General features: G+C 41.1%; 1 protein-coding gene across 2 annotated transcripts in view; it reads right to left on the bottom strand.

Annotated features, from left to right (window-relative positions):
• The window catches only part of LOC311280427 (formin), a 75,291-nt gene that overhangs the window by 45,548 nt on the left and 3,684 nt on the right, over nucleotides 1-26,059 (bottom strand). The window contains exons 3-6 of one of the 2 annotated variants that reach the window (XM_084392583.1): nucleotides 18,040-18,212; nucleotides 8,407-8,524; nucleotides 5,974-6,035; nucleotides 1,756-2,504 (exon numbers count right to left, since the gene is read on the bottom strand). In XM_084392583.1, the coding sequence (XP_084248709.1) occupies nucleotides 1,756-2,504; nucleotides 5,974-6,035; nucleotides 8,407-8,524; nucleotides 18,040-18,212 (1,102 nt within the window). Of the gene's footprint in view, nucleotides 1-1,755; nucleotides 2,505-5,973; nucleotides 6,036-8,406; nucleotides 8,525-10,436; nucleotides 12,473-18,039; nucleotides 18,213-26,059 lie in introns of those variants that run through there. The other variant, XM_084392584.1, reaches the window with a different exon arrangement.

Below are 26,059 nucleotides of genomic sequence, written 5' to 3' on the forward strand. Positions count from 1 at the left end.
GCGCATTTCTTTAGCCTAGCATTCACATAATGCACCTCAAAACCTTATACTCCAGTTATATCAGATCAAATGCACATGATTATCTGTTATGAACAGCAGCTATGCCAATTATTTTCTATTTTCTTCTGTTTTATCTCGGGAAGCACCTTCTGTAGAGCTGCTTTGAAACGATATGTATTGTGAAATGCACTATGCAAATAAATGTGTTTGAATAGAATATATTAATGATAAAAAAAATAAAACAGGCTCAGAGTGTAAAACGCCAGTATTTTCAAGCTCAATGATCTGGTCTTCTATCAAACTCTTTCATAAAACACACAGAAATGCAGTAAAAGCCACAGATGTCATCGCTGAGGAGCGTGACTGTAATGATGTAATATAACAGCACTACTGTAACGTTTACTGCAGGCGCGTGTGGGGAAGAATCACTGTATCCGCTTCTAATCCCTCTCACAGTAACACAGGCCCGTAAAGCTGCTCATATAAACACTTGAACACGCAGCGGAATCTCACTGAGCCCGTGACACAGATGCATGAACACAGCACTTCATGTGTGTGATTTAACGTTATTTTCAACTGAAAAAACTGATCATTTACATTCATGCATTTGCCAGATGCTTTTATCCAAACTGACTTCCATTGCATTCTAAGTATATATGCGATCAGTTCATGCAGGGAATCCAACCAATGAACTTGGCATTGCTAGTAAATATGATATTTGTGGTGACACTTTACAATAAGGGTCCCGTTAGTTAATGCAGATGGACAGAGACATCTCTGAATGGGTGTCACTGATTAAATTGCAACTTTAAAGTCCCCCTGTGGAGAAAATCCAGTTTTTAATGTTGTTTATGTGTCTATGTGGTGTTTTTAATCTGCTTTAAGACAAAGCATGTGTAAGTTCATAAGTCGACACCATTGCTGAGTATTTCCTCCTTAAAACTGCAGTGAACCAAAGACAGTCTCAAACACACGCTTTGAAATCGCTGGTGTTTCTGACGTCACAAACTACCTTGTAACCAATCAGATCAACGTGTGATCGTCAACCAGTGGATCTCTGAGCTGAGTGAGTGAGTGGAGGCGGGGCTCATTTGCATATTCATAGAACCACACATACTAAACGAGGCAAGGGTGTCGAGTTACACTCAAGATATTTTAAGGCATGAAGACGTTTTTTTCAAAGAAAAACATTTAAATATGTCATTTTGGTGATTAAAGATGAGTTTTAAGGGATACAATTATTGACTACAGGAGGACTTTAAGGCCAGAATCATTTATATTTGACAGACATTTTGTACGTGCAAAAGTGCAAATAGCCACTCCATGAGTGCAAATAGCTTTAAATGCTATTTACACTAAGTTCAATAGTACGGAGCGCCTAAAGGGACATGGTGATGGACAAAATATAAGATGGGAGGAAATATAATGTCAATGCTTTTGCGTTTGCTCGCAAAACTTTTGTGTTTCTCAGGGGAATGCAAGTGAAAACAACGTTTCTTGAGGAAATGCCAGTTTTGCAAAATAACGCAAAGGTTTTGTGAGCGAAAGCAAAGTTTCTCAGGGGTATTTCCAAATTGTAATGAATTTTTTTCACAATTGCAGATATTTTGAAGAATGTCAGAAACCAAATAACATTAGAAAACACTGACTTTCATTGTATTGCAAAAAAAAACACGTTTCAAAATATTGCTCTTGTGTTTCACAGAAGAAAGAAAGAAAGTCAAATATTTCTTGTGTCTGGTGTAGAGGACTTACTTGTTGTCCTGAATCTGAATGCGGTTCCAGTAAAGCGGTTTCATGGGGCAGGCCGGTTCCACCGCAGGTTTACGAGGCGCTTTCTCAACCATCGGGCCGAATCCGGAAAAGCCGAGAGCCGGAGGAGGCGGCGGGCCGAAGCCCGGGATTGGAGGAGGAGGAGGCGGGGCTCCAGGGAGACCAGGAGGGGGCGGAGCTGGGGGAGGAGCCCCAGGGAGGGGCGGCGGTGGAGGTGGAGCTTGTGCTCCTGGAAGGGGAGGAGGAGGGGGTGGAGCTTGTGCTCCTGGAAGGGGAGGAGGAGGGGGCGGAGCTTGTGCTCCTGGAAGGGGAGGAGGAGGGGGCGGGGCATGTGCAAACCCAGGTAAAGGTGGAGGAGGAGGTGGACAGGGGGCGGAGCTACCTGGAAGAGGAGGTGGTGGAGGCGGAGCTCCTGGACTCACGCCTAAACTCACACTAATGGAGTCCAGGTTGAGTTTTTTAGGCAGGCTGGAGCTGGAGTTCAGTGGTTTTGCGTCGTCACCCTCGGGGGTTTTGATGAAGGTCTCTCGGTCGGTCTGGACACACACATTGCGGAAGCTTTTGGGCGGCAGGTCGTCTTCGGTGGACACACACACCTCATGAAGCTCGCGGCGCTCCCGTCCGGAGACACACGCCTGTTCCCGCTGGAGCCTGTCGATGAGCGACTGCAGACCGGACACGGCCTCCGCGTGTTCGCCTCGGACCTGGAAGAGCCGCAGCTCGAAATCTGCCTGGATTCATACGCATACAAAAATGACAATTGTTATTAGTCACAAACAGGGTTTGAAATTAACACCCTCCAACCCACCAAATGCGGGTAAAAATCAACTGTGGCGGGAAACGCTGTCAAATCACGAGCAAATTTGGCACTACTTATTATATTTACTCACTTAAACACAGACATATTTTTGGTGAAAAGGATGAAAGAGGAAGAGAGGAGATGCTGGATGACAGGATTTTGTTTGAATAAGAAATTAATGTATGAAATCCAAATTTTATAATATATATATATATATATATATATATATTAGTCTGTTTTAATAGCAATATAATATTTTTTTTATATACAAATCTAGTAAATTATTATTTACGTGAAATACTGAATTACTATTAGTCAAATTAATGACTAACGATGTCCAATTTGGCGTTACTTATATTTACTCACTTTGCTGGGGAAGTTCGTGTAAGACAAATCTGCACAGATTTAGTGCAAATACTCGTGAGCCATCATGATATATTTACATTTACATTTAATCATTTAGCAGACGCTTTTATCCAAAGCGAAAAAACAAATAGAATAGTATAGAATAGAAAATGCACAAGAATCTGCTCATATCTGGCTTACTTGAACACACGTCACTACACAATAAAATAACGGCACGCTTGCTCAATTGCATTGAAGCAATAGTGAAGATTAAAAAGCATTTGGTGAACAGAAAAGATATTGTTATTTTCAAACATCCTACATTTATTTGATGTTCTTTGTACTGTATTGATCTGTCAATCTAAAATACATTTTTGGTGAAAAGGATGAGGATGAAAGAGGAAGAGAGGAGATATATATATATATATATTAGTCTGCTTTTTTATTATTCTTTTTTGGGCTAGTAGAATTTCTGAGTGGCCGGCAACTTAAAAATTTGTAGCCAAATTGGCCGGTGAGTTAATTTGGATGGACAATAAACAGAACATCAGAGGATCTTAGAAACGGCACAGATGAAAACCACTAGTTCTGCATTGCTAAGCAATATTATATTTTTTTTACAATAAAAATCTAGAAAGTTTGGTCTATTATTTACAAGAAACACTGAATTTATTCAACAACACCAAATCACACGTATCATCTGTAATGGTTTCAGTCAGTCCGCTGCCGGTCTCAGAGCGCCTCTATCAGTGCATTTAAACTCTTCCTTCAGTCTGAGATGATGGAGGGTTTCCCTGAGCGAGCGCGACAGCCTCGACCGCAGCTTTACAGAGGAGATCGAGACGCGTTCAGCAGTAAAACATCATCTTATGTCATACGAGGAGCCGCCAGGAGCATCTGGAGTCCGTCAGAACATCGAGGCTTTCCTTCATTCGGCCCTCACATCCAATATCATCTATTCTTTTATTCTATACTTCATTTATTTATTCTCACTAAGTGAGGAGAGCAAAATAAAGTAAACTGTGACATATTATACCCAATAATTCTTCATTCAGAGACTACCAGTGACATTTAGGAGCAAAAATGATTGGGACACTTTGAGCTGATCATGTTTTGCTGAAGTGTGTTTTCTTTAATTGCTAATGCTCTTTTTACACACAGACTGAACACAATGAAGCATTGCTTGGTGATTGGTTGAGCTAAACTGGTATTATCTAATTGTGTAGTTAAATTTAACAGCTGACAGATATTCAACATAATTCATGTGTGAGACATGAAATTTATTACCATTTTCTAAACTATAGCGAATAAACTGTGATAATGTGAGAAATGTTGAAGGAGTCTGAATACATGTTGGCTTGACTGTATAATATACACATACAGTAACTCTCTCTTGCTTCTAAAGCTGCATCTATTTGATCAGAAACTGAGCAGAAGTGTTGATCCTGAGAGAGCTGAGCTCGTAAAGCAGTCGTTCGTCTACGTCACTGATTTTCCACATCGGCTCTCCTGGTTTTATATACTTTCAAAAATGATAAAACCTCATATTGTCCAGACTGCAAATGGACTGCTGGGAGCTGTCCTCATAACTTGGCGCGTCGAGCTATAAGTAAATCTGCATTTAGTGCTGAACTGACAGGAGAGAAGCGGAGCGCTGTGAGTGAGTGTGTGTGTGTGTGTGTGTGTGTGTGTGTGTGTGTGTGTGTGTGTGTGTGTGTGTGTGTGTGTGTGTGTGTTTGAGAGAGTCAGCATCTGGTTACACGTTACATGAAGCATTTACTGTTTTCTTAATACATGTTCCTGGTCTATAATATAAATGATTCATACACTAAAGGAAAAAAAATATATAATTTAATATAAATAATTATAGTGTTATTGAGATACTACTACAGCTTTTCTTTATATTTTCTGTTTTCAGTTTAATTTTAGTTAAAGTTTTAGTCATTTTATTGTGTGTTTTTTAAGTTGTATTAGTTTTTTTTATACACATAGATAGGGTTTTTTTAATTTCAGTTTTAGTTATTTTGGTTAAAAATAAATATTTGTTAAAAACGTTTGTTTTTTATTTCAGGATTTTTTTTAATTTATTTTTATATATATATATATATATATATATATATATATATATATATATATATATATATAGTTAGATAGATATAGATATAATATTGTGTTTTGTCATTTGTATTAGTTAATTGTATTGTATTTGTATTATAACAAAATAAATAATTCTTAATTTCATTTAATCTCTTTATGTTTGTATATATTATATAATATAATGAAAAATTTATGTTTTTTTTAAATATTAATCATTAAAAAAAACATTTTCTGTAAAATTTTCTATGTCTGTAAAATCAACACAAAAATAAATCTATGACTCAACCTATTATTAATCTGTGCATTTGTTATTTATTGGTATCTTTCCTTTGTGAAAGGATCTTTCCTATCGGTGCTGTTTTTAGACATTTTCTTTTATATTGTGCAGTTTCTTTATTTTTTTATTTATGGATGTACTTATTTATGGGGGGGTAGGGGGGGGGTTAAGCTGTGGTGAGGGTAAAAACTGAAACATCACTGTTAAAAACTTCATTTCTGACTGATGTTGTTCATGTTAAAAAAAAATATATATATATATATATATATATTTCATTATATTACAGATATCTAGAATATATCATATTTGATAGGTAATATACAGTAGTCAACATTTGAAGTGGATCACAACCTTTCATCAAAGTTATACATGAATTTTGAACATTACCCGTTCTTGTCTTAGGACAACTTTAGTCAACATTTGAAGTGGTTTAAAAAAAAGTTCATCACTGTATAATATAATTTAGCCAAAATTACAAAAAATATTGTGTGTAAAATTGATTATTTTTCATGTAAAGTTTATTTTATTTCAAGTAAAAAAAATAAAAAACTATGTTTTTATGGTCATCTATAATAACCCTAGTCAGTCAGAAACCGCAGGATCACTGGTGGTGTTTGTTAAAGAGAAGATCTCTCCTGACATCTAGTGTTTACCGTCAGTACTGCAGTCTCTCCACACTTACATGCAGTTTCTCCAGCTCCTCTTTACTCTCTCTCTTCAGCTGGAGGAGGGCGGCCTGGTGCTCTGAGGAACACACACACACACACACAGATTTAATAATGCCACTACTGGATCAGCACAAGCTGAGTTCGCCTCTTATCTGATAGAGAGTGCATCATTGATTATGTTGTTTACCTGCTTTGAAACGAGCTGTACTGTATAAAGCGCTGTAGAAATAAAACTGACTTGACAAACACAAACGGCAAAAATAATGTCACTTCTTCTGAAATGTTTTAATTCGTCTAACTTTTTTTTTTTTAAATGTTACTACTTGTTTCAGAGAACATTCGAAATAATAATTCCCATAACGTTTGGCTCCATTAATGTTTCCGTAACGTTCACATAACAAGAAAAAACAAGTTTAAAACACTTTTTCATAACTTAATGGGAACGTTAGAACATATTCTTGTAAGCTGGGTAGAGGCGTCAGAAGCTATAGGAGATATTACGATTGTTCTTTCCTTTGGGAAACGTGTTTAAAAGCATTGATCTTTCCATCATATTCAAGTAAAGCTCAATGCTAACGTATAGATTCTTTCTGACTATTAACATTCGCATGAGCTCATAAAACTTAAATTCAAGTCAAGTCAGAGCAAGTTATATGATGTGGACTGAAAAAGCTCTTCCTCAGTATTTCTGTCTTTGGTCAAACATTCGTAACTCAAGATTTCTTGTTTTCTGAAAATGAACCAAAAATGAGTTTCTGCTGAAAACAAGAAATATCCGCAAATGGGGTCAGAAAGATAATCTTAATTCAAAGTGAAAACAATGACACCACTGTTGGTTTAAGCACAAACTTACTTCATTTTTCAGAAAACGAGACTTAATATAATTTTGCTCCTCCAGTAAATGTCTCTTGATTTAAGAGTGTTTAGATATTTGTGCTGGAAAACCTTTTTTTTCTTCAATATGATTCAATGCTTGCATGTTTTACACGCTCAGACGAGCACTGATATGTTCTCTGAAGCTCACGTGCGCGTGTGTGTGTGTGTGGGCTTTTGAGGGAGGTTGAGCTGCCCTGGTTTAAGGTCAGAGCTGGAGGAACCAGTACGGCTGGTTTGTGTTCCCAGTCAGAAGCCATTAACGGCTTTGTGTAATTTGATAAATCATGTTCCTGCGTTCAGCTGTTCTGTGGTCAAACGAGGGATGCTGCTTTACATCTGATTAAGAGCATCACATGACACCGAAACACAACAGAGCCGCACAATCACGCAGGACAAATGTGACCCCGGATCACGTCACCAGTCTCGAGTCGCACGGGTTTATCTGTGGCAATATCCAACTATACATTAAATGGGTCAAAATTATCCATTTTTCTTTTATGCCAAAAATCATGAGGATATTCAGTTAAGATCATGTTCCATGAAGATATTTTGTAAATTTCCTACTGTAAATATATAAAACATGTATTTGTGTGAGTGAATGCAGCACAATCGAGAACATTAATGAACAACTTTAAAGGAGATTTTCTCAATGTTTACATTTTTTTGCTCCCTCAGATTCCAGATGTTCAATAGTTGTGTCTCAGACAAATATTGTCCTATCCTAACACACCACACATCAGTGGACAGATTATTTATTCAGCTTTATATGATGTATAAATCTCAATTTAAAAAGAGTTGACCCATGTGACTGGTTCTGTGGTCCAGGGTCACAAATATAAAACTAAAAAACATCAATGAGCTTTACTTGCTCTATAACTCTCGTTAATATTCTGTCAAGGTTCTCTCAAAGTTATAAACAAACGTTCTTCCATTAACGTTAATAGAACGTTCATTCAAAGTATCTGGTCTTTAATAATGTTCTCTAAACGTTAGAACAAAAACATTATTTATACATCGTTCATAGTGTGTTTTTTCTGAAATGTTTCAGTTGGATGTTTGTCATTTTTTTTATGTTACTACTTGTTAACATTCAAAAGTAACGTTCCCATAATGTTTGAAGAAAGATACAATGAAATGTTTCCTTAATATTCATAACAAGAACAAACCGGATGTTTTGCGCATTCAGAAATAACATTTTCATAACTCAATGGGAACATTATCAAAGCGTTCTTAGAGCACATATGTAATTGGGAATATTATTGTGACTTGTTCATCATTGTGTCAGTGTTTTATCCGCTGAAGCTTCTTTACACGAAGAACAACATAGTGACGAAACGCGTTTGACCGTTCAGGGCCACCGTAGAAACATGTGGATGTAAGCGGACCCGCGGTGTGTGTAGAGAGAAACGCCTCATTCTAAGCTAATAAACACATAACGCTTCATTATGTAAGGTCTTTATACACCACTGAAAACATAGTTATGTGTATGATACTGCATTTCTGTCATCAGATCCTCCTAAATATCACACACTGCACCTTTTTAAGAAAATGTTACTAAAGGGCCTCTTCACCTGCTTCTGTGTAGCGCAGTCCCACCTTCTCCTCTCCATCCTCTTTGGGTGGAGGCCAGACAGCCTGCAGACGCCCAGGCGTTCGGTCCTCGCCGTCCGACGGAGACGTCACCTCAGACTGAGCAGAAACACAGAGAGCGCAGACATGAAGTCCCAGAGGAAGTTAAAGATCATGCACTGCATTAAAATAATATGCCATCTTCTCTAGACTGATGAAGCTGAAGATTTGGTGTGTCGTAGTCAATAAAAAATTTTAATCAGAGTAAATTAATGGTGTGTAAATGTTTTTAACCGGTTGCATGTTTTATGTTTATATACTTTATTTTTATATATTATTTGTATGTTGTAACTTTGACGTATAATTGTATATGCAAACTCGGCTGCCGAGTTTCTTGGTTATGAGAACATTAAACATTCCATTTCATCATTCCTCAAACATTATGGGAACGTTCTGAAACAAGCGGTTACATTTAATAAATGCTAGATGAACATCCAACTGAAACATTCCATGAATGATGTATGAATTATGTTTTTGTGCTGATGTTTAGAGAACATTATTAAAGACCAAATGACTTTGAATAGACATTATATGAAGAGCGTTTGATCATAACTTTGAGAGAAGCTTGCCAGAACGTTCCCTGTTAGCAGGAATTTTATTTTATTTAGTATTAATATTTAGTCTTTCATAACTAACTAAAGTTAAATTAATGAATAAAGCACTTTAAAAACTAGCAAACCAAAGAATCTGAGATTAACACTCACCAAACTCAAGTGAAAAATGGTTTTGGTGAGTGAATAAGACTTTACTTTGCCACCAAGGCCAGTGTTAAGACTAACACTTTACAGTGAAGTCTCATTGGTCAGCACGAGCTAATGTATTTGCTAGCATGAACTTAAACTGAGCGTTATATATTGTTGTAGCATTCATAATGTTAACGGCAGTTAATAAAATACTGTGAAAAATTCATTGACTCATGAGTGCATTAACGTTCTGATTTAAATTTTTTTTACAAATTAACATCAACCATAATTAAACCAAGACCATTCAATGTTAGTTCGTGTTAACTAACGAGGCTGATTAACATAAATTGTTCAAATCTAAGTAATTATATTTACATAAGGACAAAATGTGCTGTTAGCAAAAATACAAATTCATAGACTGTAAACTATATTTATTGCTGAAAAAATAAAAAACTCAGTTTAATTCAGACGTGTAGCAAACATGTTTGTTTTGGCCTTTAAAAGTAAGATAAAACAAAAACAAATTATAATAATAATAATAGAATTCTTCATAAAATAATTCTGAATGCATTTCAGTGACTATGTTGACAAAATCACGAAGTAGAGAATGAATAATTAATGAATGATTGCTATTAGATAAATAGGACATTATAGAGTTTTGTGGGTTTTGTGTAATATTTTTGTTTATTTTCCAATTATTTTTGGTATTGTGTGTCGAGACTTTGACTAAAGACAATATTCCACCCTGTAATGACAGACAAGCGAACTTTAAAACTGAAGGATCGCTGTGATAAACCCCACACACTTTGACCTCGGCAGGGCTCTTGATGTCAGAGACTGGAGATCTGCTCAACTGTCGCTCAAAACTAATTAACCTTAAGTGTTAAAATCGAAATAATTCTATTTCCATAAGGACAAAATGTGCCGTTAGCAAAAATGCAGATTCATAGACTACAATATTTATTGCTGGTAAAAAAAAAATCTGTTTAATTCACTGACGCGTAGCAAAGATGTTTTTTTGGACCTTTAAAAATCAGATAAAACTTAAAAATAATAATAATGAAATTATAATTCTGATGCTAGAAATGAATGTATTTCAGTGACTATGTTAACAAAAACCATGACGTAAAGAACGAATAATTAATGAATGATTGCTATTAGATAAATAGGACTTCATCTTAGAGATGTGAGAGTTTTATGATTATTTTCCAAATGTTTTTGCCTTGTTTGTTGAGGCTTTGTCTCTAAAGAAGTGAAACTGAAGGGTCGCTGTGATAAACCCCACATACTTTGACCTCGGTAGGGCTCTTGACGTCAGCAACTGGAGATCTGCTCAGCTGTCTCTGGAAGATGGACCTCAGCAACTCTTTATCGCTCTTCTTCTTCTTCCTCACCGCGTCCAGATCCAGCACCGTCTCCCCCGGATCCTTCTTAGCCGGTTTAGAGCTGAATAGTTTGGACTTTAACGCATCGTACGTGGAATCGGTGGCCGGTTTGCCAGCGTTTCCCGAGGTCGGGTCTACGGCGTCCTCTCTGGGGCCTTTTTGGAGCAAACTAGTGATTTCAGACAAATTTCGAGGTTCGTTTTTCTTTCTGGTCACATTGGTGGCGTTCAGCTGTTCGACTCTGGCTTTGTTGACGTGCTGTTTGAGGTTGAGCAGCGCTCGGTCTGTGTCGCGCTGTTTGATTTCCGACACCGTTTCCCTCTCCTCTCCGATCGCTCCTTTCTTTAGCACACGTAAACCGCTAAACAAAGCGGGAATCTGGTATTTATCCCCGGTTTTGGCGTCCAGTTTGTTGTCCGAAGGGGACGTTCCCGAAACGCCTTTTGTCTCAATCTGAAGACTTGAGAATGAGGTTTCAAAATCTCCAGTTTGAGAATCTCCAGTTTGAGAATCAATTTGTGATTCCGGATCCGTTCCTGAATTCCCTTCTTGTTGATCATCGCTAGAAACGTCCTCATCTTGTGTGCAAAACGGCACTGATCGTCTCCAACAGCTCACGTCCGCGCAAGTCCGTGATTCTCCTCGAACCGTCTGAACGCTCAGCGAACGCAACTCTTTCCAGGATTCGCTCGACACGCGAGATGGAAGATCCAGAGACCGGTTGAGCTTTCCCGTTCGGTTCAGAACCGAAGCGTCTCGGAGCGATCTCTCCACGAGGCTCTCGGGTTTCTTCTCTCGTTCCTCGGGGTCACATGACCTTCCCTGGACGCTCTTCGAATCCTCGTCGTCGTCGATGTACGTCTCCACACGGGTTACGTGCACGAGAAATGGATCCGACGATGTTCCTGTAGAACTTTCTGAAGTCTGAACAGGAGAATTAAGGCATCCCAGCAACTTTTCCTCTCCAGATTTTGGGATTAAAGGAATATGACCATTCGGACTTGAATCTTCATCGTGCAAAGTTCGAAAGGACGTCAACACAGCCGATGACTGATCTGACCTTGAAGAAGACCTACTGGCTGGATCCATACTCCTGCTTACATTGAATCCGATGGAGTGAAACGCAATAACTGCATAAACAAAGGCCCGTTCACATCAAACACGATAGTGATTAAGTTTTAGAAATCATCTAAATATATTGAAGGAACAATATTTCCCTGCTGATGAATGATCAAAACATTGAGAGCCAATCATAATCCATCCTGGTTTAAAGAGCTCGAGCATTTAAAGCAGAAGTAGATACAGCACTTGCTTATAATAAACATAATTAATGTATACGCTAAGATAGTAATCTTTAAAGTTGTGAAAGGGCCTTTAATGTGGGATAAACTCCATCTCTAGTTTTACTTCAACCTGCATGCGCTCTAGTTTCAAACAAAAGGTTTTTGTCCGTGAAAATCCCCAGGTTTCTCTCCGTCGCATTTGGAAACACTTCACATTTGTGCCAGCAGTCGTTTAAGTTGTTCTGTTCAGCATTTATAGTGAATCCAGTGATCCAAACACACAAGCACAGTGCAATCCTCCAGTGAGAAAAAAGAAAACAGAGGGTCTAAAGTTTCTCAGTGTTGTTTTAGTCCAGGCAAGAAGGAAAACTCACTGTGCTGGCGCATACAAAGTCCAGGCTTTTCCCAGAATAAGGCACTTCCTGATCTGTGTCTGCATCCAAACGTGTGTTTTCCCCCGGAGAAAGTTTGAGAGGGAGAAGGAGTTACGCAGGTTTGATTACCTTGAGCTTCAACCACTCCCTCTCTCTCTGTTCAGCTCTAAACATGCGAAGAAATTCACCTGCGAGTGTCTGATTCCTCACACACTCCTGTGTCAGTGTGAGGCAGAGATTCAGTGTCTGGCTCCTCCCCCTTTCTCTCCCTCGCTCTAATCTCCTGCAGGTCAGGTGAAGGGGGCGGAGCTACACTGGCTATAATCAGCTCTGCTGATGTCATTGGCCACGCCTCTCTGTTGCTATAGCGCTGACCTGTCACGCTTCAGTACTGAATCAAGAGTGCAGAGAGAATCAGTGACGAGTCCTGTGCAACTTCTACTGGTGTGAGACTGGTTATAGTTAGTTAGAGAGAAAAAAAAGTCCATCTATGATAATTTCAACCTGGTAGAAACTTTTTTTGAAACCCCATTTGAGAAAATTGTGAAGGGAACAACTAATAAATGCATTACAAGAGGTTTTTATTAACTAATAAAATGACTATAATCAGAACATACACCTAATTTACATAATATAAAAAAATAAGAAATAAACACATACCTTGAATAAAAGTAACAAACAAAAACATAGCATGCATATAACTAGAATAAAATAATAAATACTTACATAACAATGTAAAAACATTAATATACTAATACTATATATATATAATACAAACAAAAATATACTAAGAAAGAAAAATAAAGGCAAAAAAGTAATTAAAAAAAAATCTGACTACAGCTGAAAAAAATAATCTAATATAATTTATCATAGTATTATTAAAAAATAAAATAAAGGCAAAAAAAGTTTTTAAAAAATTTGTTTTAAATCCGATCATCTGATAAAATCATCTAATATAATTTCTCATTATAATATTACAAATATAGGCAAAAACATCTAATAAAGGGAAAAAATGTAAAAAAATTAAAATTAAAATTAATTAAAAAAAAATAAACTGACAACAGCTGATAAAATCATGGAATTCTTGTTTCTCATAAATGTGTTTCAGGTCAGTCTTTGTCCAGAAACCAAGACAACTTGTTTGTTGAGAATAAGTCTTGCGTCTCACCGAGACTCGAGCGCTCTGGACGAGTCGAAGCTCAGCTGAAAACCACAGTTCAAAACATAAACCTTCCTCTCTCTTAATTAGAATTATTAACCCTGTAACGTCCTCAAGAACCCATGCAGACACGCAGCTCTCATCTTTGAGCTGTGCTGAGGTCACGCTCTGCATTACTCCTGCATGTGTCGTGGCCTACATTAGTGCGGTGGATTATAACCAGGCCGGGCCTCTTCTTATGCAAGTGAACCTGAACACAGAGAGGCCGATTACTGCTGTTTCTTGAGCCGTAAAAACAAGGAACACGACAACAAACTAAAGCTCCTGATCCAGAACAATCAAACTAGATGTAGCGAACAGAGTTTGAGTTAACCCTATAGCAGGAAGTTCACGTGATCTATTGTTGACTGCGATGAGACAAAGCCTTAAATCATCACCTTCATCAAGTCATTTCGTCTGGCATTTGCGGTTCATTGTGGTGTGTGTCACACCCGTCTAATCTGCTCTGAGATCAGTGTGTGTGTGTCACGGGTGTGTCGGTATGCTGGTATTTTCACACACGTGTCTATATTCTGCTGTCTGGAATAATTATAAGTCACTTCTGGTGTGTGTGAGGACAGTGAAGTCGCTGCCGGCGTGTGTGAGGACAGTGAAGTCGCCGCCGGTGTGTGTGAGGACAGTGAAGTCACCGCCGGCGTGTGTGAGGACAGTGAAGTCCCTGCCGGTGTGTGTGAGGACAGTGAAGTCCCTGCCGGCGTGTGTGAGGACAGTGAAGTCACTGCTGGTGTGTGTGAGGACAGTGAAGTCCCTGCCGGCGTGTGTGAGGACAGTGAAGTCGCCGCCGGTGTGTGTGAGGACAGTGAAGTCACTGCTGGTGTGTGTGAGGACAGTGAAGTCCCTGCCGGCGTGTGTGAGGACAGTGAAGTCCCTGCCGGCGTGTGTGAGGACAGTGAAGTCACTGCTGGTGTGTGTGAAGACAGTGAAGTCACTGCCGGCGTGTGTGAGGACAGTGAAGTCGCCGCCGGCGTGTGTGAGGACAGTGAAGTCCCTGCCGGCGTGTGTGAGGACATTGAAGTCGCCGCCGGCGTGTGTGAGGACAGTGAAGTCGCCGCCGGCGTGTGTGAGGACAGTGAAGTCCCTGCCGGCGTGTGTGAGGACAGTGAAGTCACCGCCGGCATGTGTGAGGACAGTGAAGTCCCTGCCGGTGTGTGTGAGGACAGTGAAGTCCCTGCCGGCGTGTGTGAGGACAGTGAAGTCACTGCTGGTGTGTGTGAGGACAGTGAAGTCCCTGTGCCGGCGTGTGTGAGGACAGTGAAGTCCCTGCCGGCGTGTGTGAGGACAGTGAAGTCACTGCTGGTGTGTGTGAGGACAGTGAAGTCCCTGCCGGCGTGTGTGAGGACAGTGAAGTTGCCGCCGGCGTTTGTGAGGACAGTGAAGTCCCTGCCGGCATGTGTGAGGACAGTGAAGTCACTGCTGGTGTGTGTGAAGACAGTGAAGTCCCTGCCGGCGTGTGTGAGGACAGTGAAGTCGCCGCCGGCGTGTGTGAGGACAGTGAAGTCCCTGCCGGCGTGTGTGAGGACAGTGAAGTCCCTGCCGTCGTGTGTGAGGACAGTGAAGTCCCTGCCGGTGTGTGTGAGGACAGTGAAGTCGCCGCCGGCGTGTGTGAGGACAGTTAAGTCCCTACCGGCGTGTGTGAGGACAGTGAAGTCACTGCTGGTGTGTGTGAGGACAGTGAAGTCCCTGCCGGCGTGTGTGAGGACAGTGAAGTCCCTGCCGGTGTGTGTGAGGACAGTGAAGTCGCCGCCGGCGTGTGTGAGGACAGTGAAGTCGCCGCCGGCGTGTGTGAGGACAGTGAAGTCACCGCCGGCGTGTGTGAGGACAGTGAAGTCCCTGCCGGTGCGTGTGAGGACAGTGAAGTCACTGCCGGTGTGTGTGTGGTGTGTGTGAGGACAGTGAAGTCCCTGCCGGTGCGTGTGAGGACAGTGAAGTCACTGCCGGTGTGTGTGTGGTGTGTGTGAGGACAGTGAAGTCGCTGCCGGCGTGTGTGAGGACAGTGAAGTCGCCGCCGGCGTGTGTGAGGACAGTGAAGTCGCCGCCGGCGTGTGTGAGGACAGTGAAGTCACTGCCGGTGTGTGTGTGGTGTGTGTGAGGACAGTGAAGTCACTGCTGGTGTGTGTGAGGACAGTGAAGTCACTGCTGGTGTGTGTGAGGACAGTGAAGTCACTGCCGGTGTGTGTGTGAGGACAGTGAAGCTGCCGCCGGCGTGTGTGAGGACAGTGAAGTCACTGCTGGTGTGTGTGAGGACAGTGAAGTCACTGCTGGTGTGTGTCACTGCTGGTGTGTGTGAGGACAGTGAAGTCACTGCCGGTGTGTGTGTGGTGTGTGTGAGGACAGTGAAGTCGCCGCCGGCGTGTGTGAGGACAGTGAAGTCACTGCTGGTGTGTGTGAGGACAGTGAAGTCACTGCCGGTGTGTGTGTGGTGTGTGTGAGGACAGTGAAGTCGCTGCCGGCGTGTGTGAGGACAGTGAAGTCACTGCTGGTGTGTGTGAGGACAGTGAAGTCGCTGCCGGCGTGTGTGAGGACAGTGAAGTCACTGCTGGTGTGTGTGAGGACAGTGAAGTCACTGCTGGTGTGTGTGAGGACAGTGAAGTCACTGCTGGTGTGTGTGAGGACAGTGAAGTCACTGCCGGTGTGTGTGTGGTGTGTGCGAGGACAGTGAAGTCGCCGCCGGCGTGTGTGAGGACAGTGAAGTCACTGCTGGTGTGTGTGAGAACAGTGAAGTCACTGCCGGTGTGTGTGTGGTGTGTGTGTGAGGACAGTGAAGTCGCCGCCGGCGTGTGTGAGGACAGTGAAGTCGCCGCCGGCGTGTGTGAGGACAGTGAAGTCACCGCCGGCGTGTGTGAGGACAGTGAAGTCCCTGCCGGTGCGTGTGAGGACAGTGAAGTCACTGCCGGTGTGTGTGTGGTGTGTGTGAGGACAGTGAAGTCCCTGCCGGTGCGTGTGAGGACAGTGAAGTCACTGCCGGTGTGTGTGTGGTGTGTGTGAGGACAGTGAAGTCGCTGCCGGCGTGTGTGAGGACAGTGAAGTCGCCGCCGGCGTGTGTGAGGACAGTGAAGTCGCCGCCGGCGTGTGTGAGGACAGTGAAGTCACTGCCGGTGTGTGTGTGGTGTGTGTGAGGACAGTGAAGTCACTGCTGGTGTGTGTGAGGACAGTGAAGTCACTGCTGGTGTGTGTGAGGACAGTGAAGTCACTGCCGGTGTGTGTGTGAGGACAGTGAAGCTGCCGCCGGCGTGTGTGAGGACAGTGAAGTCACTGCTGGTGTGTGTGAGGACAGTGAAGTCACTGCCGGTGTGTGTGTGGTGTGTGTGAGGACAGTGAAGTCGCTGCCGGCGTGTGTGAGGACAGTGAAGTCACTGCTGGTGTGTGTGAGGACAGTGAAGTCGCTGCCGGCGTGTGTGAGGACAGTGAAGTCACTGCTGGTGTGTGTGAGGACAGTGAAGTCACTGCTGGTGTGTGTGAGGACAGTGAAGTCACTGCTGGTGTGTGTGAGGACAGTGAAGTCACTGCCGGTGTGTGTGTGGTGTGTGCGAGGACAGTGAAGTCGCCGCCGGCGTGTGTGAGGACAGTGAAGTCACTGCTGGTGTGTGTGAGAACAGTGAAGTCACTGCCGGTGTGTGTGTGGTGTGTGTGTGAGGACAGTGAAGTCGCTGCCGGCGTGTGTGAGGACAGTGAAGTCACTGCTGGTGTGTGTGAGGACAGTGAAGTCACTGCCGGTGTGTGTGTGGTGTGTGTGAGGACAGTGAAGTCGCCGCCGGCGTGTGTGAGGTCAGTGAAGTCACTGCTGGTGTGTGTGAGGACAGTGAAGTCACTGCCGGTGTGTGTGTGGTGTGTGTGAGGACAGTGAAGTCGCCGCCGGCGTGTGTGAGGTCAGTGAAGTCACTGCTGGTGTGTGTGAGGACAGTGAAGCAAAGAGAGAGACTCGTTACAGTTATGAACATGTTCTCGCAGCGTTGGGAAATATGACCTCTGGACCTGAAAGACTTCTTACACAAAGCCTGTGTGTGTTTGACTCTATTTAAGCTTTAGTCCACAGGTCCATATGAACAGTGTTTATGAACACTGAAGGAAATAATATGCGGCTCTGATCTGGATCTTTGGATCACTGGAAGCAGTGTTGGCTGACATCATCACCGATGCCGGAATAAATAATAATATTCTTACCACTCATATATATAGAGAACATCATTATACAGATCAGTGTATCTTACCAACAGTGTATTTATTTTTAAGTAGGCCTATAAAAAGTGGCCACAACTGGCCAAAAGTTTTTGAAAGAGTCTCTTCTGCTCACCAAAGCTGCGTTTATTTGATCAAAAATACAGTAAAAACAGTGAAATATTATTGTAATGTAAATCATCTGTTCTCTATGTGAATATATAGTAAAGTGTAATTTATTCCTGTGATCAAGGCTGAATTTTCAGCATCATTACTCCAGTCTTCAGTGTCACATGATCCTTCACAAATCATTCTAATATGATGATTTGATGCTCAAGAAACATTGATGATTATTATCAATGATAAAAACAGGTGCACTGCTCATATTTTCACTTATATGACTATAAGTACCCTCTAACTGTATAAGCATCATATATAAATCTACATGTTAATTGTGTCAGCGCTGATCGACTCACTGTTAGTCCGAGCTTCGGATAGCATGGAGAGTCTCCGATGATGTCATCCTCAGGTGGTGTGATTCTCAGGAAGTCCAGGTGATCGGGTCTGCTGGGACGACACAAAGGATCATGGGTAATGGCTTCATCCCCGTCCAGCATCCAGATGTCCTCCGGCCGCAACAGAGAGTTTTCTGCACACACACACACAGACACACGGCCTTACTTTAGGTTTGGCTTAATCTCATGGCTTATCTATTTCTGATGTCCAAACTGGTGATCTTTCTTTCTTCCATCCACCCATCCTTTTTTCTTTCTTTCATCCACCCTTAATTTCTTTCTTTTTTCTTTCTTTCTTTCATCCATCCATCCTTTCTTTCTATCATCCATCCATCCTTTCTTTTTTTTCTTCCATCCATCCATCCTTTCTTTCTTTTTTTCATCCACCCATAATTTCTTTCTTTCTTTCATCCATCCATCCATCCATCCTTTCTTTCTTTCACCCATACTTTCTTTCTTTCATCCATCCAACCTTTCTTTCTTTCTTCCATCCATCCACCCATCCTTTCTTTCTCTTTCATCCACCCATCCATCCTTTCTTTCTTTTTTCTTTCTTTTATCCATCATCCTTTCTTTCTTTCATCCATACTTTCTTTTTCATCCATCCATCCATCCTTTCTTTCTTTTTTTCTTTCATCCATCCATCCATCCATCCCTTTCTTTCATCCATCCATCCATCCATCCTTTCTTTCTTCCATCCACCCATCCATCCTTTCTTTCTTCCATCCACCCATCCATCCTTTCTTTCTTCCATCCACCCACCCATCCTTTCTTTCTTTTTTTCTTTCTTTCATCCATCCATCCATCCTTTCTTTCTTTCTTTTTACGTTTGGTTTTATCTCATGGCTCATGTATTTCTGATGTTCAAACTGGTGATGTAAGTTTCTCGGACCACAGGCCTGTTGTTTGTACTGTTGATCTTTCGTGCCATGCTACTGAAATCATTAAACCTGTAAAGCGGTCACGTGTAGGCCCATCTGGCCCGGCGTCTGGTGAGGTTCTCTGCAGTGTTTGGTGAGGCTTGTCATGTGCTTTATGTGGAATATCTAGCTAATATTTTAAAATAATCATCAGTCACTTCAGTGTCATGTCTGACCTCTTCATGAGGTATTTGACTGGCAAGAGCAGTTTCCAAATGCTGGATCTGTCTCCTGCTTTTGACACAGTTAACCACCAGATCCTCCCGTCAACCCTCATGATGAAGGGGCATCTCAGGCCACGTCCGCACTAAAGCCCTATTCGGACGGGATTAACTTTACAAGGGTAGATGGAGTGATGTAATGTTACCACAGGATGTCTGTAATATTAATGGGCAGTTCGCATGTGATAAGAGATCTCAGTAAAACTAGCAGAAGTGGGAGAGTAGCGCATCGCCGTCACTCCTGTCGTCATGTGCGTATTACGTTGCTTCCTGATATCATGTGCGCAAACACATAACCTATATTTTACTTATATATTTTAAACAGTTATGTCCGGTCGAACGATGTATTAACTAACTTCAGATTGGATTGTGTTGGTAATAGGCACCTAATGCTAAAAGATGTTTCGTGCCTCTAACAAGTGCGTTCGATCTTCTCTCTGATCTGATGGTGTGTGTGTGTGTGTGTGTGTGTGTGTGTGTGTGTGTGTGTGTGTGTGTGTGTGTGTGTGTGTGAAACACTTGAGTTTTGCCACAGACTCGTCCCAGCATCTAGAACGCAACTGATGCTTTTTCAAGCGTCTCCATACTTGAAAAACTACTTTTAAACAGGAAATGCCGGAATATTTACGCACATATTTACAGCAGGTGTATTCGCACGGGATTAGCATCACCTGAGGTCATTTTTCCCCGACCTTTTTACTGAAGGTAAAAGTCGCCGTAATCTTTACTGACATTGTCCGACATGATCACTGAGATGCACATTCGGACGGGACTAAAACCACCGAGCTCTGGTAATTATCACTGTACCCCACCTCTCCATGTCACACCAGTGCCGTCCGAATAGGGTTTAATACATTTTCGTTTAAAACCGCATCGTTTTCTCTCCGTTTTGTCCTTCCGTTCACACTGAGACGGCGCTTTTGTTAATGAAAACGAGGCTTTTTTGAAAACGGTGTTTTCGCATTGTAGTGTGGACTGTCAAAACTGAGGTACTAAAACGATGACGCATATTGTACCAATAGATGTTCAAGTTTACACTGGTATTGTGCCTGTTATGAGCTGTTCACTTTCACACTGTTGCTAAAATATGTTACTTCACACACTCTTCATATCACAGTCCTGCACAGATGACAGAATACACTCTCATTTGCTAAACATGAGAGCAGTTTTAGCGTTTTAGACCAAACATATAATGGTGGGTGAGTGTGACCTGGACGCTTCAGTGAATGAGGAGATATTTTATCCTGTCAGAAGAGTTGCGTGATAACTCCGTCTCAGTGAGCTTTTGTGAGGTTTTACGCATGCGCTGTAAAGGTGAATTTAGCGTTATCAGGCGTTTTCAACACGTTTCTCATCCGCACTGAAACGTCGGGAAACGCTAGTGTGGACGGAGAGCGTTTTAAACAAAAACACCATTTTCAAATGTATTGGGATTAATGTAGACGTAGCCTGAGTCATAGCTTTAATGAACAACCCATAGTGCAAAACTATGTTGGTTTTGCATGTCTAAAATATGTGTCTTTACTGATTTTATGTGAGCTCAATGCAATAAAGCAGCTTTTCTTTTAGAACGTTTTCGCTCCAGATTGCTGTAGTTTTGCTTTATAATAAAACACGATGTCAGTGTAGGAACATTCAGCGCTGTGTGTCTATATGTAATAAGTGAATGAATGTTTGATCCGACCTGAACGCACAACATCTATATCTGCTATATCGGTCTGAAATGAGTTTAATGGGTCAAAACACAGCAGGAATAAAATAAACAAAGCTTACTGGAGAAGTTGCATCCTAATTAACATACATCTCCCTGGCAAACGTCTCAATCGGTGGCATTAAAAACACTTTTGATAATGAGAATGAAGGCAGCAGGCAAAGGCCGGCGTGATTAATGGTCTCATTATGATAATGCATCGGTTGCTGGACCTCCAAACGCTGACTAAACATCTGGTTCTGGTCCAAACGCAAAGTCAGATTGATTGCAGACGAGGTCCTGCATCTCATGAAATACAGTGAAAACACAGTGAAACAAAAGCAGCGTGACTGTTTTCACACAGGAGCTTCATTCCATCTGTTTATTAGAAATTAAACAGCGCCACCATCTGGACAACAACAACTAGTGCTCACAAACTCAAGCTGTTGATGAAACACTAACACACATCATTCACATGTTAAAATGAGAACATGAAACAACCTGATTGTCTGCGAGTACAGTAATCTTAGATGATCACACATTAATGTAAAGTAGATGCAGATTCCTATGAATCCTCCAGGGGGCGTCAGAAAACACGACCTCAGGTTCAGATCACATGCTGTTTTAGGAGACGTTTCTACAGTAATTCAACTGAAAGTTTAAATCTATTAATTCTAATGATTTATACTTGACATACAAATGTAAATCCAGTCTCTGTAAGTCAGCCCGGGGCAAGTTGTCACACTTTTAATATAATTGTTTGGTTGGGTTTTAGCGTGTGATCGCTTGAAACTGTGGCTGTTTGTTCAGTCAGTGATGATTGAGATCTAGGTGAGATCAGCAGCTGTCAGATGTGTGTGTGTGTGTGTGTGTGTGTGTGACACAGACGATGTCATATTATAGTGCACAGATCTGCCGTGTGTTTAATAGCCTCGGGCTGATGCTACACTGATAACATGAGCTCATATTAGAGGCATATTGCAGACACATGCATCATGCCAGCTTCAAACACGCATAAAATATGATCTAAAGTAAGTCTGAATCGTTGAAGGGTGAAAATGATGTAAGCAAACATGTGAAAAATTCTCTATTCTGCATATCATTTGCTCTAAATGCATATTCACGTGTCATTTGGATTAAAACTAAATCGTATATGCAAGTAAAACATGAACTGTAACGTGATTTATGTGTAACGAGAGGTTCCCTACATGATTACAGGACGTTTGCAGGCCTAGAAGTTTCATGAACGCAAACACCCGAAGACAGCGTGTGAAGACTGAATCATATTCTCTTTCACGGTTTGCGCTTGAAAGGACGAATTCACACAAAATTGAGAAATAAAACGTATAACGCGTGTGTAACAGTATAATGGATCTGTGTATTATTATGTCTTAAAGGGACAGCAGGTTTATGGTGTTTTAATGTTAATAAAACAACAAAAGACAAAAGAAATCACTGACTGTTCCTGACTGAAGGACTTTTGTAATGTTATAAAGATCCATTTATATTTAATTTATACAGTAATGAATATGCAGCGTTATTTCACATTTGATTATTCAGATTCTGTACCTGAAAACCCCCAAAAACACTGTTTATTTGAGTTTTAGCCTATCTTTGTTCTATTGTATTTATTTGTGCCATTTGTAATTTGATTATTTGTTCTAATTTGATTAATAACTGCTTACTTTTCTTTAATAATGTTTTAAATTCACATTAATTAGGCTGGCAGTTTTTGCTGTATGCATCAAAACTGTAATAGAGAATTGTGATATTTCACTGGTATCTGAACATCTGCTCTAACATCTGTGATATTACATGAAAGATCAAATATGATCAATAGCAACAGCATGAACAGTGAAAGTGACAGAATCTCATACAATACATTTTATCAGGCGAAATTAAACATGAAAATAGCTGAAGGAAATATATATTTGCTATTATATATTATATTCAGAGGAAGTAGTGGGTCATCCTGGGACTTTACGCCTATTTTTAAATTTTTAATAATGATGAATTCTATCAATTCAGACATGTACTGTTATTCTCTTACTATATATAGGGAAGTATTTGATTTTAGTTGATTTAAATTGAACCAAACCTGCTGTGTGTGTGTGTGTGTGTGTTTGTGTGTGTGTGTGTGTGTGTTCAGAGTGTGTTAATGCTCTGCTGTCTGTGTAGTTCAGGACTGTGATGAAGGACGACATAAAGCTCACACTGAACTAGCATCAACCGCACACACACACACACACACACCAGACACGAGATGATAGTGTGTTCTGGGTGATTTACACAAAAAGCTTAGGTGGGAAACACAAAAAAACTAGACATTTTACTCACTAACTAAAAGTCCTCCAGTATTGACTTGTTTGAGACGAGGTCGATGCGATTTAAAGCTGGTAACATTAAAAGACCATTTAAAGCAGCAGCAGTTTATATAAACACCCTCGTTCACAATACAGTTTTGTCTTGTGACAATACAATAGTGATGTGACAGTAATTACAGCTCATTCAGCCCGTCACACACACACTCACACACACACACACACACACACACGTCAGGATTGAATGTCATGCAAAACATGCAACAACAACTCCAGGATCTTCAACATGGTCTCTGTCCGTGAGCTGATCAGTTTCACATGACCCGAGTGCTTCATCTCATTATCAGTGGCAGCAGTGCAGAGGTCATGTGATCACCTGATCGGCGGAGACACACAACAGTGTGCGGCTGAAACACATCTGGCCTCTTTCCTGCTCTGGTCTGAGTGTCATGTACAGGCGTACACTGAACACACACATACACCACAGTAAACACTGCAATGGTATCATCCACTGGAGCTTCACTCCTCAGATGTGTGTTAGATGAGGACGTCTACTGTGAATGATGATCAACAGATCCTCAATACAGCATTTGAGTATGAAAACGATCATTTAAAGCTCAATATGTTTAATTTCCTGAGGCACTGAAACGGTGGAGGTATTTTTAGATGGTTTATTGCCTGATGAAATATTATAGTGTACAGAATCCTGTCCTCAACCACTGCTGTTAGAATATATACATGCTTAAATATATCAATTATGATGCTTAAATATATAGTGTACAGTAGAGCTGCACGATAGATCGTTAAAAGATCGCGGTCTCATTCCTCAATGACAGTGAATCGGCTGCGTCTATCAAACCTTTGACAAAATCACACCGGATCTGAATCATTCATTCATTCATTCAAGAGATTTGAAACAAAAACTAAATGTGATTCTCAGTTGATCCGGAGCCGTGCCCCTCCTGTAAGAGTTCCTCCCGATCCTCACATGATCAGGTGTCTGAGAGATGCTTACTGAAGCGGGAGTGTGTGTCGGCCTCAGGCTCAGGACAGTCACTTCAGAAACTCTTCTTAGTGCAGGATGAATAAAACTGCAGGTCTTTGCGAACACATACATCACTAGCACAGGCGGATTAACCACATGGGCAGCTGGGCAAGCGTCGGCACCACGCAGATCTTTTCTCTCTCTTTTAAAACAAGCGATTCATTCTCAAACGTATTTCTAGCCTTAAAATACCCTTTCATCAGAATGTTCTAAATTCCCTGAATGTTTTATTGAAAGTTTATTATTTTCATTAAGGTTTATTGGGGGGTTTTTGTGGACGTGCGATCCGCCAGATTCACACTCCTGCGTTTCATTTCAACACCCATATTACACTAGCGTGGCACGGAGCAGAGCGAGCGTTTTCAATTCATTCCAATGGCAATAATAATAATAATAATCCAATACTATATTTTAGTATATAATATTAATATATTATATTTTAGTTTGATGTTTTTTATTTAATATTTTGTGTTTTTTATACTAAATTATATTTACGCTGTATTTATAATCCATTTATTCGCTTTTTGAGCATAGACCTGAACATGTCATTTCCAACTTAAACTGTGGTAAATCTTGAATGCTTTAGAGCGACAGACTGAAGTTTGATCTCGTTTCAGAGACGACGCTTGGCAGATTATTACTGGAGTGAAAACAGTTTACAAGTCTAAAAATGCAAGAAAATCAAAGCCATAAATTTTAACAAGTCGTGTTCCAAATTTTACCCTGATATCTCAGTAAATGATCTTTCAGTGAGAGTGTGTTCGGCTGCAGTACCAAACGCCTCCACTAGAGGAAACTCGTCTCTCATTCATTTCCAATGCGCTCGTTTCTGACCGAGGAGCACAAGTGGGACTATTGTTTACAGGACCATTAAACCTTTTCGAATCATGTCCAGGATTTTTTTTTGTGCGCACGTGTGTGTGTGTGTGTGTGTGTGTTCACATAGCAAGTGGCAAAACCTTTAGATTCGACCCATTCCAATGAAGTACAAAATTCGCAAAACTTTTTTGGTCAAAAATGACCGAAGAGTGTTAAAATATCACAGTAAACAAGCAGCACTCACATTTTCTGTATTGACCCTCTCGTAACGTCTCTCATAAGCAGAGAGTAAACCCTGCCAGTGATGATGTGTACTGTAGACTGTAGACTTCACTGCTTCTGTTCGGCCTTGGGCAAAGGAAGCGTGTTTTGTCCCACATCTGACAGTCGATGATCAAATCAAACGAGTGCATTTAGGCTTGTGATGTTCGCAAGAGAAAGATCACAGAAAGGGCAGACGCTTAATGGGAATTCTTTCTTTTCTCGTCAGCGCAACCATGAGACGCAGCTTACGCGCTTCCGAAGTCCTGTTCAGGCAACACAAGTGTTTTAATCCTTTTCATCTCATTAATGTGCAGGACTTCTGAAGCGACCCGTGTGGATATTTTAAACAGTTCAACAGGATGAAGGTGCAGAGAAAATTATGTTCATGAGTGTTTGAACACGGTGGCTTTGATCCTTTAGTGACTCTCCGAAACACAGCGAAAACTCAATAATGGATCTCTTGGAAAGGCCGAAATTCTTGTTTCCCGAGTCACATGACAAGCCTAAGAAATCAGAATGAACATGAGATTTGTAGTGTTTGCATCACTATCAGCTTATTTTTAATGTGGCCATTTGTAGCATTTGTGTCGTTCGCTTCTGGTTATTTTAGCTGTACAAAAACATGCTGCTTTATATTGGAAAATGGAATTTGATATCATGGTATGTTATCTTATCATCATAATCATAAATGCACTAGTTTG

The sequence above is a fragment of the Rutilus rutilus genome (genome assembly GCF_951802725.1).
Source record: "Rutilus rutilus genome assembly, chromosome: 21".
Classification (NCBI taxonomy): domain Eukaryota; kingdom Metazoa; phylum Chordata; class Actinopteri; order Cypriniformes; family Leuciscidae; genus Rutilus; species Rutilus rutilus.